This window comes from Erithacus rubecula (genome assembly GCF_903797595.1).
Source record: "Erithacus rubecula genome assembly, chromosome: 17".
Taxonomy (NCBI): domain Eukaryota; kingdom Metazoa; phylum Chordata; class Aves; order Passeriformes; family Muscicapidae; genus Erithacus; species Erithacus rubecula.
Window position 1 is genome coordinate 14356788 of NC_136669.1, and position 14496 is coordinate 14371283.

At 54.3% G+C, this 14496-nt stretch overlaps 3 protein-coding genes across 8 annotated transcripts in view; 2 read left to right on the top strand and 1 right to left on the bottom strand.

Annotated features, from left to right (window-relative positions):
* Positions 1-205: 205 nt before the first annotated feature.
* EEF2KMT (eukaryotic elongation factor 2 lysine methyltransferase) lies at positions 206-5640 on the bottom strand. Of its 2 annotated transcripts, XM_079321125.1 has the most exons (8): positions 5421-5638; positions 5276-5338; positions 4568-4648; positions 4280-4381; positions 3966-4099; positions 2476-2780; positions 1391-1540; positions 206-693 (listed from the first exon to the last, which is right to left on the bottom strand). In XM_079321125.1, exons 1-8 carry the CDS (start codon positions 5502-5504, stop codon positions 593-595), a joined length of 1020 nt encoding a protein of 339 aa, XP_079177251.1. In that variant the 5' UTR covers positions 5505-5638; the 3' UTR covers positions 206-592. The 2 variants fall into 2 exon arrangements, with proteins under 2 accessions (XP_079177251.1, XP_079177252.1); XM_079321126.1 differs by lacking the exon at positions 4568-4648 and having other exon boundaries at positions 5421-5640.
* A 708-nt stretch (positions 5641-6348) lies between these two features.
* On the top strand, positions 6349-9141 carry NDUFB6 (NADH:ubiquinone oxidoreductase subunit B6). Its single transcript, XM_079321146.1, has 4 exons — positions 6349-6640; positions 6712-6804; positions 7833-7877; positions 8989-9141. Exons 1-4 carry the CDS (start codon positions 6461-6463, stop codon positions 9055-9057), a joined length of 387 nt encoding a protein of 128 aa, XP_079177272.1. The 5' UTR covers positions 6349-6460; the 3' UTR covers positions 9058-9141.
* Positions 9142-13354: 4213 nt separating this feature from the next.
* Positions 13355-14496, top strand: part of CAPN15 (calpain 15) — a 56834-nt gene continuing 55692 nt past the window's right edge. For all 5 annotated transcript variants that reach the window (XM_079321042.1, XM_079321044.1, XM_079321041.1 and 2 more), the window contains exon 1: positions 13355-13741. The gene's annotated coding sequence lies outside the window, so the exon portion shown is untranslated. The remainder of the gene's footprint in view (positions 13742-14496) is intronic.

Sequence of the window (14496 nt, forward strand, 5' to 3'; positions counted from 1 at the left end):
ACTGTGGAAGTGACAGTCCTTATGTGAGGGAAAGGGACATCAGTTCTGACTTGTCATCACTGCAGACTAAAGATGCACCTGATTTACAGCAGAGGCATCCTGGGACACAAACACAGGTATTGGTCACTGTTTTATTGGGTGTTTTTAAGCTAACCCAGACTGCAAATGTATACAGACATAAAAGACCAGAGTAGACAATTACAGCTGGTTTTAGTATCAAAACCCATTAATTACTTTGAAACATTGTTTTGCTCTCTTGTCTGAGATCCTCATCCTGTCATCCTGCAGGCTGTCCCCAGTACTTACAAATCACAACACAGTTGGGGAAAAAAACCACTTGAATTCTGTTGTCTTCTGCAGAATCCAAGTGAAGTGTGCTTGGGGCTTTTTTTTGGTTCCTGTTGTTTGAGGTTCAGTCACTTCCCAGGGGCAGCAGCAGGCCTGGATCCATGCTGGGAATTACAGGAAGGACTCTACATGTCCTTGTGTACAGTTGTATCCTCAGAATCTCGTTTCCAGAATTCAGGATAATCTTGATACAAGGACGAGACAGCTCCTGTTGGCCTCAATATTCCAGTTCTGTTTGCCAAGCCTATATAAACAGCTGTAGAATAGTTACATCTGGCTGCACATCATAGAGAAAATTACAGCTGCTCTGGGCTGGAATCATCTGCCACCTGATCCCAGCTTTATCTGTGAAGAGAAACACTGGCAATCATATTTATGCTTAATAAAACAAAGAGCAAAAGTTGCATGACAAGTTCTGTAAGAAGAGATCTTTAACATGCTGTGATAGGCAAATGCTTATGAGTGTTTTTTAAAAAATCCCATTAATGCCTCTGCTGAACTCTGAGTGTCACTGTGTTAATAGACCAGAATTTCACAGAATATCCTGAGCTGAAGGAACCCACAAGGATCACTAGATCCAGTTGGTGAACACCAGCTGAACAGCAGAGAGACTCCAAAATATAGGCTTTAGAAGTGTATATGAAGAAAAATCCCCAAATCCCTCTTTTATTTAATCTCTAGTTGGGGGTTTTAACCCTCAAAGAACAATAAGATAAGATAAAGGGTTTAGGCTGCATTTCAGGTGTTATCACTGTGACAGTGCAGCACTGATGACTCCCTCCTTTAAGCTTAAACCTTTTTTTACTTTATTATTGGCACCAGACTTACATCCCTCACAGATGTGAGCTGTGATAGCCAGAATGTACCTAAAGGTGAGTTCAAGCTCCTGATGAAATCCATGTGCAAAAGCTACTGCTCATAAATCCAGCTCCAGGATAAGATCCTGCTCTTGGACAATGCTCCTGCTCCTCTCTAGCACAGAACAAGGAATGGGGGAAGAGGCAAAAAGGCAAAACTATTGAACACTGGAACAGGCACCCACCCAGCTCAGCCTGGAACAGCTGATACGTGTCTGGATTCCGGACTGTGGAGGCAATGAACACCTCAGGAGCTCTCCTGTCTGCTCTGCAGGTGGAGAGTTTCTGTAGCATCCCAGTGAGGGCTAAAATTATCTCAGGATCATACACCACATCTACAAAAAAAAAAAAAAAAAAAAAAAAAAAAAAAAAAAAAAAAGAAAAGAAACATACAATATTTATTGAGAATTGAACAAAAACCAGAATAAAAACAGCAAAGCAGAATTACAATCTTTACAGTGCAGGAGAATATTGATATTCTATGGGCTATGCCCTCATCACTAGAAATCAGTGCTCCTTTTTGTAAATGGATTGTCAGATATTTTATTTAAGCCCATCCTAAGGGAGGCAGCAGAACCACTGAGTACTGGTGCTCTATTCCCACTGCCCTTGGCAAAACAAACCTGCTCTGTTAAAATGAGTTGGTTTAGAGGTTGATGCCAAGGACTTGCAGAAGTTTTCAAATGGAGTCATTCCCTGGAGAGCAGAAATGGTGGTGAGAGGTCAGTGAACACCAGGGGCAGCAGAATGCTGATGCTCAGAGGGGTTGTTTCCCACAAAGGTGTCCAGCTGTGTGTAGCACTGCAGTTACTCGTGCTGCACATCCTGCTGCAATGACTAACAGCAAATAGAGATGCCAGTGCCCCTCAGTTCTTGCCTTCAGAGTCCAGCTGGGGCTGGTTGGGCACTGAGCAGTGACATTGGCATTAGGTACCATGCAGTGACTTCATTTTATTGAATTCCCATTCAGTGCATCCTGTGATACCTTGGATGCCATCTTTGCACTGAATTCTCAGGTTTTTCTTTGCAAAGCTCCAGATCAGGGTGTAAGACACACAGATGAGACATTCTGCTCTCACTAGGTATCACCACTATTGTCCTACTGGCACTAGATTTTCCATGACTGGATTTTTTCATAAAACTTTCTGAATTTATACACAGACAAGTCCAAAAAAGGTCTGTAGCTGGTTTTTGTTACTGTTATTCCTCAAGAGGCTGCCAGGGTTGCTGAGCCCTGCCCATCCCTGCTCCCTGCCAGTGAGTGTGGTACCTGCTGCAATGACAACATCAGCTCTGAGAGCCAGCAGCTGTTCTTGTGTCACTGAGCCCCAGTCAAGCTCAGCAACAATCACTTTTGTGTTTTGGCAGTTGTCTCCTTCCAGCTCCTGTCCTTGGCACTCTGGTTGGATGCTGCAGGGATCAGGCTCTGGGATGAAGCCGTTTAGCCGGATGTTTTCTCCCAGCTGTCTGAGAACACGGGGGTGGCAGTCACTAAATATGAATGTCCTGGGTTGGCAGGTCTTGCAGATGGCAATGCCAGTGAAACCAATCCCACTGCCTAATTCCAGGATTGTCCTGAGGGTAATGGAGTAAAAAGTACTATCAGAATTGAGTTGGAAATCAAAACATTCTAAATATAATTAAAAGGTAAAATCAGTTCCAGATAATTACAATAATTACAATAGATCCACAATCTAACCTTTGCCCCAAGCAAATGAAGAGTTGGGAATAACTAAGTGTGGAATTGTCAGCATAAAATTAATTAGCTGAAATGCTGATTTCTGCAAGGCACAAAGCATTCCCACCACAGGGATCAGAGACATTCCCACCTGGCTTTAGCCATCTGCAGCACAGTTGTTTCCACCTGAGCTGGCTCTCCAGTTTTTAGTCAGTGGAGAGAAACAGACACTGAGCAGCAGAGTTCCTTCCCCTGTGACCTTGATTATTATTATTAAATTATCTTTCCTCAAAAGTCCTTGCTCATCTTGGCTGCTTATAAATAAAGTAGAAATTATGTGATCAGAGCTGCCCACTAATCACCTAATGTAGATAATCCTTGGTGAATCCCATCATGGATTCATGGTTGTTAGTTAAATTACTGAAAACTGCACAGCTGACCTCACAGAGCAGGTCAGACTGCACCGTGCAAGGGTTTGATCCCAAACCAAGTCTTGACAGGTCCTCTCCTGAGTTAAAGTTTGGGAGAACAGACAAAAGCAGCAATTACACTGCAGCAAAAGGGTGTAATTTCAGTTACTTTAAGTAGTACTTTAGTCTGGTATTAAGTATTTCTGTTGTTAAATTGCAATTGTGTAGCTCACAGTATTAGAGGGCTGGAGCCCCTCTGCTCTGGAGCCAGGCTGGGAGAGATGGAGAAGAGAAGGCTCCAAGGACACCTAAGAGCCCCTTCCAGGGCATAAAGGGGCTCCAGGAGAGCTGGAGAGGGACTGGGGACAAGGGATGGAGGGACAGGACACAGGGAATGGCTCCCACTGCCAGAGGGCAGGGATGGATGGGATATTGGGCAGGAATTGTTCCCTGGGAGGGTGGGCAGGCCCTGGCACAGGGTGCCCAGAGCAGCTGTGGCTGCCCCTGGATCCCTGGCAGTGCCCAGGCCAGGCTGGATGGGGCTGGAGCAGCCTGGGACAGTGGAAGGTGTCCCTGCCCATGGAATGATGTCCCTTCCCAGCCTAACCATTCTGTGATCCTGCAGGAATGAACACCTCTCTCCTCACTGCTGCAGCCCTGCAGCTGCCATACCTGTCCCTGAAGACAGCAGGGTTCTGCAGTGCCCAGTGTGCCAGCAGCAGAGCAGCCTCCCAGGTGACGAGCCCCGTGGTGCCCCCAGAGATCAGCGCCGTGCTCTCAGAGAGGCTCACACAGTCCCCCGTGGGCTGCAGGACAGGGCAAGGCAAAGGTGGATCAGCACAGGCCAGGATTTGGAGTTTACAATCAACAGAGCACCTGGGAAAAGGCAGGAAGCACTCCAAGCTTCAGGGATTTAAATGCTTTTAAATTATTGCTTAGTTTGGGTAAGTAAATGTGGTTTAGAACAGTGCAGTGTCAGTTCTTACCAGTAAGTAGTTTTTGTAACAATGAGTAGATTCTTCTTCTTTTAGAACATCTGCCAGTGCCTCATAGAGTTCATCCAGAGGTTCAGCTGCTATGGATTCAAGCTGTGGGGAGGAGAACAGGGCAGCTCTGAGCATCACATTGTCATAAAACAGAAAATAACTGCACTCTAAGCCCTGTTTTAGTACAGTGTATTTACACTGAATGTTGTGGTTGGTTGGTACGTGAGGGATTTTCAAGGAGAAAAAAGAGAAAAACAAGTGAAAAATAAGCTGAAAAGTAAGAGGTACCTTTTTGATGAGCTCAGTCAGGAAGCACCTCCTGTACTTGGCTGAAGGTGGATATTTCACACACAGAGGGTGAAGAATTGTCTGCAATGAGAACAGCCACAGAAACAAATTACCCAGGGCAGGGTTTAGGAAAGGCACTAAGGACCAGAGGAGCATTAATTGGCTCTGGGTACCATGAAATGCACTGGAATTTAATCTGTACAAGAGATGTTAAGCCAGAAATTGAAATTAGATTATTTCTGACAGGTTTGTGAGTTTACAGATTTGGCACAAATTTCTTACTTTTTCTGGCAACAAAAATCTTACTTTTCAATAGAGTAAAGAGGAAAGTGGAGTGGAAATAATCCAATTTACTCTCCTCCCTCTTTTGCTTTTCTCTTTCTTCTTTCCATTTTGGTTTGCTACCTAATTTGTGATCTCCATCACAGGGACAGTTTAGGCACCACCATTCCCGGTACCCCCGAACATCCGGGAGCAGCTGCACTGACTGTGCCATTCACCACATCACTGCTATGGCACGCGGGTCTCAATTTTGGTCTAAGAACACCCAAATACGAGGCAGAGAAGGGAACCTGCAGTTCTGCAGAGCCTAACGAAACACTGCGACCCCGGCTCACTGCTCTCCGTATTTCTGAGCCGTTCCGCCGGCTTTGGGACGCGCTGGCACCGCCCGCAGGTGGCACGGGGGTGACTGCGAGCTGTCCTCACCTTGTGCAGAATATCCACCAGCAGCGCGGGGTCCGGCGCGCTCCGCAGCCTTTGTTCGAGTTCCTGAAACAGGATAGATAAATAAAACAATAAATAAATAAACAAGGCCGCGGGGCCGCCTCCCCCCGGCCCGGCCCTCCCGTACCGGCCAGGGCAGCGAGCGGAGCGGCCGCGCCGCCAGGAACCGGCGCTGGAAGCGCAGCACCAGCCCGGGCCGCGGCTCTGCCATGGCCGCGCAGCGCCCGGCCGAGCAGGCCGCGAGTCCCCGGCCTCGCCTGGCGCAGTCCCCGCAGGAGGAGCCGCCCAGAGCGCAGAGCGGCACCGCCCGACCGCGGCGCGAACAGGGAGCGGCGGAGCGGGGATCGAACCCGCCACCCTCGGGGCACGGCGCGGCTCCCCCGAGTGAGTGCCCCGGCCGGGAGGGGGCGCCACGCCCGGGCTGCGACTGAGGCGGACAGCGGCGGCACGGGAAAACAAACACCGGGAACGGGAAAACAAACACCGGGAACGGGGAATAATTTGGATTAGGGAAACATCGAGATCGTGGAATACTGGAATCGAGAAAACGTGGAATCACTGGATTAATGAATCGTTGGGATGTTAAGAATAGAAACACGGCAATTATGGAATAATTATAAACATGGAAACACAGAATATTGGAATAATGGAATCAGTGGGATCATGGAACGGTTTGGCTGGGAAAGTGATTAGGGACCATCCCAACCTCACCCGTGCCATGGGGCAGGGACACCTTCCACCATCCCAGGCTGCTCCAAGCTCCATCCAGCCTGGCCTTGGGCACTGCCAAGGCCTGCCCACCCTCCCAGGGAACAACTCCTTCCCAATATCCCATCCATCCCTGCCCTCTGCCAGTGGGAACCATTCCCTGTGTCCTGTCCCTCCGTGCTGTTGCCAATAGACTTGCCCCATCTTTCCCGTCAGTTCCCTGCAGGCTCGGGAACAGCCGCAGCTGAGTGCCCCCTGAGCTGTTTTTTCCCCCAAACACTCCCCGTTCCCTCACGGCAGAGCCGCCACAGCCCCGCCATCGCCTCGGCGGCCTTGCGTCACAACTGCGCGCCCCGTGACGTCACTGCCGCGCGCCGCGGCGAAGGACACGGCGCCCGAGCGGGGCCGGAGCGGAGCGAGCCGAGCCGAGCCGGGCCGGAGCGGAGCGGCTGAGGCGCCATGAGCAGCCCTGCGGAGGATGAGAAGCTGCGGGTGCAGCAGCTCCGCATCCTGCGGCGCCGCTGGCTGCGGGACCAGGAGCTGAGCCCGCGGGAGCCCGTCCTGCCGCCGCGGCGGCTCGGGCCCGTGGCCGCCTTCTGGGAGCGCTTCCTGCAGCGCAGGGATCCCTGGCGGCAGCAGGTGAGCGGCGGGCGCGGGCTCCGGGCGGCCTCTCCCGCCGCTGCCCCGCCTGACTGTCCCTGTGCCCGCAGGTGCACAGCTTGTACCAGGGCGGCCGCTTCGTCATGCTGAGGTTGCTGCTCCCCGCCTGGGCCATCACCTACTTCCTGAAGTACCACCTGCTGGTGCGTGCGGGGTTAAAGGGAGCGCTCGGGAGGGGACGGGAGAGGCTGGAAAAGCCCAGGGCCGGGGGGGATGATGCCAGGAGTGATCCCACTCCTGTGTGCGAATGTGCTGCTTACATGCGGTGGATGATGAAGGTTGTTCCCCCTGGCCTGTTCACCACCTGTGTTTCCTTGCTGGGGTAGCACTTATATATAAATGTTGTGTGATACTTCACAAATAATCACGTTTGTGAGACCCCCCCCTGCAGAGCTGCCCCAGCCCTGGGGCCAACAGCAGCAGGACATGGAGCTGCTGGAGAGAGTCCAGGGGAGGCCACAGAGACCAAGGGCTGGAGCCCCTCTGCTCTGGAGCCAGGCTGGGAGAGCTGGGGGTGCTCACCTGGAGAAGGGAAATGTCTAGGGATTCCTCAGAGCCCCTTCCAGGGCCTGAAGGGGCCAGGAGAGCTGGAGAGGGACTTTGAATAAGGGTATGGACAAGGGGAAATGGCTTCCCACTGCCAGAGGGCAGGGATAGATGGGATATTGGGAAGGAATTGTTCCCTGGGAGGGTGGGCAGGCCCTGGCACAGGGTGCCCAGAGAAACTGTGGCTGCCCCTGGATCCCTGGCAGTGCCCAAGGCCAGGCTGGAGGGGTCCTGGAGCAGCCTGGGATAGTGGAAGGTGTCCCCCATGGAAGGTTTTAGGTCCCTTACAGTGAAAACCATTCCATGATTTATGGCAATGCCCAGCTTTTCCTGTGATGTGAGCAGATTTGTGTCTGAATTGTTCCCGCCCTGCAGAAACAGCAGGGAACATCACTCCTGGGCAGCTGTTGGTGTGGGGAGGGAAAAGGGCCAGCCCAGCCCTCCCTGGCAGGTGTGACTGCTGTAGCCCCAGGTATTTCTCTAAGCAATGGAAGGTTTAACAAGACTTGTGCTTAGCACAGTTTGTATTCTGGAAGGGTTATGGTACCCATTTTGAAAATCCTTTCTGCTTCCTCCAATAACACAGTTCTCTTTACCCTTCCCTCTCTTCTCCCCCTGCTTCCAGAAATCTCCGCATGGTGTGGTTGTGACAAACCCACGGATATTCCCAGTAAGTCTCTTACCACTTGTCTTATCTTCCAGCTGTGTCTCACACACAGGAAGGGGTTTCCAGGGAGGTTTGTGCAGAAAAATGTCTAGTGACAGCTTTCCCAAGAGATGTGCTGGGTCCTGTGGGCAGCACAGGGATAGTGGGTTTGGGCACTTTTATCTTGTCCTCAGTCCCTGTTTCAATGTTACCTCCTCTGTAACACCTGGCTGTCAGAATGTGACCAATGCTGTTCATCCTGGGTGGAAAATACAAACATTCCCTTTGAGAATGGGTATTCAAAACCCCAGTAATTACTAACACATGGAAACACAGGAGTGGCTCTGCTTCTCCTCATTGTCAGCACTGAGAGTGTTGGTTCTGGCTTGGTCCCAGTTGTCCCTGAAGGTCCCCCAGACTCAGGTGTCCCCAAAAGAGTTGTGTCACCTCAGCTTGGGACAAGTTTCATGAAGCAGAGAGTGTCACAATGTTTGGTCTGTTCTGTTTTCAGGCTTCTCTGAGCTGTTACTGATTGGTGTAACAAGTCAGAGGGCAAATATTCCCAGAGTTCAGCTCTGCCCTTTCTGAATGCTGCCCATTTTTGGCATCACACCTCCTAATCATGCTCTAAAATAAAATTATAAAATACTCCATCCCAAACAACTACAAAGCACCATGCTGAAGGTTGAGCAGTTGGCCTCAGTCTTCTGCCTAATTTTCCAGTTGAGTTAGGTCAGGAGGCCAAGACTGTGCCTGGAGCTGGAAGAAGTGGTGCTGGGGCAGCAGGCTGATTTTTGAGGGATTCCATGGCTCCCCATGGGTTCTGGGCTGTGGGTTTGGACTCACTGATCACTGCTGGAGGGCATTATGCAGTGCTATAAGTAATTTTTGAAACCAAAGGGGCTCAAAATGTGTGGCTGCTGTTCTATAGTGAAAACAAAGGGTAAAACAAGTACAGACTCAAGGTGATTTTGCTGTGATGTTATTCCAGTAGTCTGGGAGTGTTGGGTGAGAGTGTTCTGAGTTGTGAGATTCTGGCCTGGAAGTGGGACTGTTGCAGGTTCCCTGGAGGACTGGGCTGTGCAGGGGGAGTCTGGGTGCCACAGGGAATGCTCACCACACTCTCATCCCACAGGGGGACAAGATTTTAGAGACTGGAGAGATCATGCCACCCCTGAGAGATGAGCCCCACAAGCACCATTGATGGCCAGGAGCTGATTTCCTCCTTGGGTGAACGTGGTGAGAGCTGCACCTGCTTTATCTCTTCCATAAAAGAGTCTTTATTCTACACTGTCTCAGCTCCTCTGTCATTTACTGTCTCCTTTAGTCCGTGTCATTCCAGGTGCTCCTCATGTGGGAGTTCATATTGCTGGATCCTGGGGGTCTCCAACCCCCTTACTCACTGTTCAGTGAGACCTGGCAGCAGGACAGGGTGTGCCTTGGGGTGGTGAGAGACACACTCTGGATCCCAGGGCTTTTGGAGCTGGCTGCTCCAGGGAGCAGAGTCACACTGAGCTCCTCACACACACTTGGTTCTCCTCTCCCACTCTACCAAACCCTTTCTACTAACCCTTTCTGACAGACTTCCAGTGAAAACTTAGCTTCCACCTATGCCATCCCAGCTCTCTGCTTAGGGAGGGAGGCAGAAGAGGCACTGCTGCCAAAAATCATTTTACCACTCCTTCCTTTGCCTTCAGCCCTTTCTGAGGAGGAGTTTTCCAGCCCCTAGATACCTGGGGTACTTTGTACTGGGGAGGTTGGTCTCTTAAAGAGCAGGGAGCTGGAGGAGGCAGTGATCCCTGTGGATCCCTTCCAACTTGACATATTTTATGATTTGAAGTGTTTTAATAGTTACTTTGGGGGTATGAATGGTTAAACCAGCAATCCAAAGGGTAACCTGGGGAGCAGGGGTCAGAGCCCCTGTACTGTGTGTGGGGACAGCCAGACCCTTTAGAATGGCTCTGGAAGGTACTTGAACCATGGAAAACACAGAGAAAAGTGTCCAGCACTCCAGGGAGATCAGGGAGGCTGTGGACCCCATGCCCAGGCCCTTCCCACACCCACGTCCCTTTCTTTCCTTGGGTAAATGGTGGCTCAGGGTGGGACAGTAGGATCCTCTGGGTCAGCACTCGGGGCTGGAGTGTGAGCAGGGGCTGTTGGGGAGCACTGGAAGGTAGAGTCTAGTGTGAGATTGGGTGTTGATGGGCTCTCCCTGAGTTCCCCTGACACCTCCACCCCTCTGATGACAGCTGGGGTACCCCAAAGCTCCAAGGTCCCCATGCACTTGGGCAGTGTTTGTGAGGAACTGGGGACTGTGACATCTCCTGGGGACACCACACACCCAGGGGGATGCCTGATACTCCCAGAGCTCCCAGATTCCCCCAAGAAGGCCCTGATACTCCCGGGACTCTGATTCCCTTGAGGAAATGTTGACAACTCTGCTCCTCTAGTGAGAATTCCCCCAGGACTGCAGGGAATTCCCAGTACCCCCAGAGTGCCACAAACATTCCCACAGCTCCAGCATGCCAAGAAACACCCCAGTCCCCCATGTCCCCATGATGTGGGGCCAGGGGGCCACTGAAGGCCACAGACTCAAGGACAAGTGTGGGGCCCTGGATCACCTGAGGGTTTTGGAACAGATAATCCTCCCTGAGCAGAAAGAATGGATACCTTTCCCTTGAGCAGGGAGAGGTTTGAGTGTCACAACCACACACAAAAAGACAACAGAGCCCACTGAACATATCCTAGCACAGCTGCAGCAGGACCATTGATCCCCATCCCCTCAGCTGTCCCACTGCAGGTGGAACCATGAGCTGGTGTCAGACAGCACACTGCTGACAGCTGCTGGACTCTGCAACCACCATGTGCCTCCACAAAACAGTCTGCATCTTCCCTGGGGTATTCCTGGACCTCTCAAAGTCATCCAGTCCAGTTTCCCTCATATCAAAAACATGGGTGATGCACTCTCTTGACAACAAAAGCAAAACTCTTCTGGGTTTGTACCATATTGTTCCCTCAAATGCCCTCAGTGTTGCACACACAGATACTACACACAGGACTACATCTTCTGCATAGCTTTGAGATCCCTACCAGCTAAAAACATATCACTGATCAGTGATAGATGCACACATGGATAATTGCAGAGTCATGGAATGGTTTGGGTTGAAGGAACTTTAACACTCTCCTTGTCCCACCCCCTGCCATGGGAGGGGACACCTCCACTATCCCAGGTTGCTCCAAGCCCTGTCCAGCCTGATACTGGCTCTTTCCAGAAAGGGGCAGCCACAGTTTCTCTGGGCAACCCTGTGCTAAGGCCTCCCTACCCTTATACAATATATGTGCATTACATATTTAGTCAAGGGCTGTATTTCCTTGCACCTGCTTTGCTGCAAAAAGCCTTCCAGTGCAACAGCTCAAGGAACATCTCCCAAAATCAGTGGTGGATGATATGACTTTCTGTCCTGCCCTTTGACAGCCATCAGGTCCCCGTTGCTCAGGCTGCAGCTGGGAGGGCTGAGGGCAGGTACCAGAAAGAGCCACTTGCCAGTGTAGAGGTCATGGCAGAGGTGAGAACAGAGGGAAGCTTGGTCTCCTGGGAAACGAGGACTGGAAGATCCTGCGATGTGGAACATGCAAACTCTTTCTCTCTCTCACCTGATGTGACTCAGGCAGGAGCTGCTGGTTCCAGCACTGCCAGAACACAACGGGAATTCTCCTTGTGCACTCCAGTCCCTGCCAACCCTGGGTGTGTACCCTGTGCTCGGCCAGCTGGCTCTGCTCCAGGCCACCTCCCATCCTCCAGGGCATCCCACAGCACAGCAGCTCAGGATCAGTGCCAGGGAGCTCAGACAGATCTGGAGCTGTGTCTGGGCTGACACACATTGATCCATGGCTGGTTGGATCTCAGCTGTGCAAGTCCATGGTGTGGGGACAGCTGGCTGACACTCTCCTCTGTCACATTTGGGAAGTTGTGGTGGGTGGGGGAGAATTTTTACAGCCAGAAGAAAGCAAGGTTTGTATGGTAAAAAAAAACTTGAGCTGTGGGGCCGGGACCTGGACACCTGAGGTACCTCATGTGACACCAGAGTGCAGCCACTGGATGTCCCCAAGTGCCCAAGCTCTCACTCCAGCTAATGCTCCACAGCTGGTGACAGATCTTACTGGAAACTCCCACCATGGTGGAGCCAGTAGATTCTTCTAAGCCCAAATTCTCCCTTTCCCCAGTGGATTCTGAGAGGTTTTGCCCTACAGTGGGCAAGGCAGGATTCCTGGGGATGTCCTGTGCAGGGCCAGCAGCTGGACTCGATGATCCTGGTGGGTCCCTTCCAGCTTGGGATATTCCATGATCCTGTGATTTTGGGGATACCTGCTCTGTGCTTTCCTCAGGCACTGCTGGAGCACCAAGCCCTCAGTTTCCCCAGTCTAGGAATCCCATCTGTCAGCAAGGGCAGTATGGGGCTGCTCCTTCCCTGGCCCACCCCAAAGGACGGTGGCAGAGCTGTGTCTGCAGCCTCTAGGAAAGATCTGACTGCAAACAAATGTATTGATACGACTGGCAGTCACATCTTAGAGATGGATGAAGGGCCCAAGCTCTTCATCAGCTTTTGGTCCCTGCATTGTCCTGCAGAAGGTCTCATGAATATTTGCAATTTCAGCAGTCTCAACTGCCCGCAGAGAAAGCCTGGGGCGCCCTTTGGGGAGCGTCCAACAGCCCAAAGAGAACATACACCCTGTTTAGCAATTGTCACGTTTCACCTAGTAGCCAGTAACCCCCCTCCAAGATTGGTGGTTTAAATGATGCTGCTTTTGCTGCAACGACCACTGATTTCCCTTTAGGGTGTGCTGGACCAGCCGGGCTGGGTCCCATCCGGGACCCCCTCCCCGTTTTTCCTGGCGGCTCCGGGAGGGAGCAGGTGCTGCACCAACTGCTCCCAGCTCTCATCCCGGGCCGGGAGGGTTTGAAGGCGCCTCTTAACGGGCGGCTGCGGCCCTGGGCTCCGAGGCTGCCCGGGGTGCAGGCCAGCCCTGCCCCTGCCCGTCCCACGCCGAACCGCGGCCGCACACCGCCCGCAGCGCCCAGCAGATCCCTGCCGGCTCCACCCTCGCTTCATGTGCCGCCAGCTCATTAAGAGCTGTAATTACGAGCGATTCTGTCCAGGTTGGCTCAGCCGCTGGCTCTGATCCTCACGGGGAACGCCCGGATCCTCCATCCCCTCACGGCGGAGCGGGCAGGGACGCTCAGGGGAGCACGGAGCCTCCGTGCGAGGGCTCAGAGCCATGCACCCGCCTTTCCCAAACCGGGACCCCGGACGAACGGAGCCACGGGAACCCCGGCACACACCAACACCCCCGGACCCTCCGGGAACCCTCCGTCCCGCCGCCCCCGAGCGCAGCGCCGCCTGCGCCGCGACCCCCGGGCGGGGGGCGGCGCTCTCCCACCGGCCGCAAGGCACGCTGGGACTTGTAGTCCTCGCCCGCCGCACAGCGCCCTCCGCCCCTCACCGGCCGCTCCGGCCCCCGCCCTCCGCGCGCCCGCAGCTCGCCGATCCCTCGGCTCTGAAACACCGCCGCTGCCCGGGCCTGCCCCGGCCCCCAACCGCCGCTCCCGGTGCCCTGCTTGGCCTCCGCTTTCCGCTTCCTGCGCGCGGCGCCCCTCGGGGCTCGTAGTCCCTCCGCGCTATTCACGACGGTCCCTGCGCTGTCTCCGCGCCGCACGCCCGCGGCCGGGACGGGGCGCTGCGCCACGGCGGCGGCGTAGGGCGGGCGCGGGGCTCGGGCGGGCGGGAGGAAGGGCCGGTGGGGCGGCCGGTGCGGGCGCGAGCTGCTCCGCCCGGGGCAACGCGCGCGGCCGGGGGCGCAGAACGGCAGCGCGGCGCCTCCACCCCCAGGTGAGCGGCGCCGGGGGCGCGGGGGAGGGAGCGGGGACGGACGGGCCGCCCGCCCGGGGCCTCCCGCCGCAGCCCCGCGGGCCGCGCTCCCCCCGCGCCGGGGGTCGCCTGGGGCTCTCCCGGCCGGAGGCGCCGGCTGGGCCCGGCCGCCCCCGGGCCGCCCCGCACCACCTGTTGCCGGTGGGCCCGAGCGGGGGCCGGGGGCCAGGGGCCGGGGCGGGCGGGCGGTGGCGGGTCCCGGCTCGCGGCTGTGCCTTGCCCGGGGTGCCTCGCCCGGGGCTTTGCAGCGCCCCGGGGGCTGCGGGGGCCCCGCTCGCGAGGCAGCCCGGCCGCGCAGCCGGAGGGTTTTTAACGGGCTTGGGGATCGTGCAGCAGCCGGGGGGGAGCGCGGAGGCTCCGTGGTTGCCCGCGCTAGGCTGCAGTGCCTGACCTGCCTTCGATCGCAGCTCCCGGGTCCTCCCGCTCGGGGCAGCGCCGAGTGCCGGCCCCGGAGCCCCCAGCGCCCCGGGCTGCAGTCCTTCAGGTCTCCACTCTCACCTCCAGCTTGGACACCCGTGCTGGGGCTGAACAGGGTGTTATGCAGAGTTTCTCAAGCCTCTGCGAGTTTGCCCTTTGGAATCAGTTGGCTGGGTCTTAATCCTTGGGTTTTGAACATCCTAAGGCTGTTGGGTCCCACTGTCTCATCAAGACCCCTGGATTTTGCTGCATGTCAGCTCAGTTGCAGTTAAAGCATCTCAGCTTCCAGGTCCTAGATG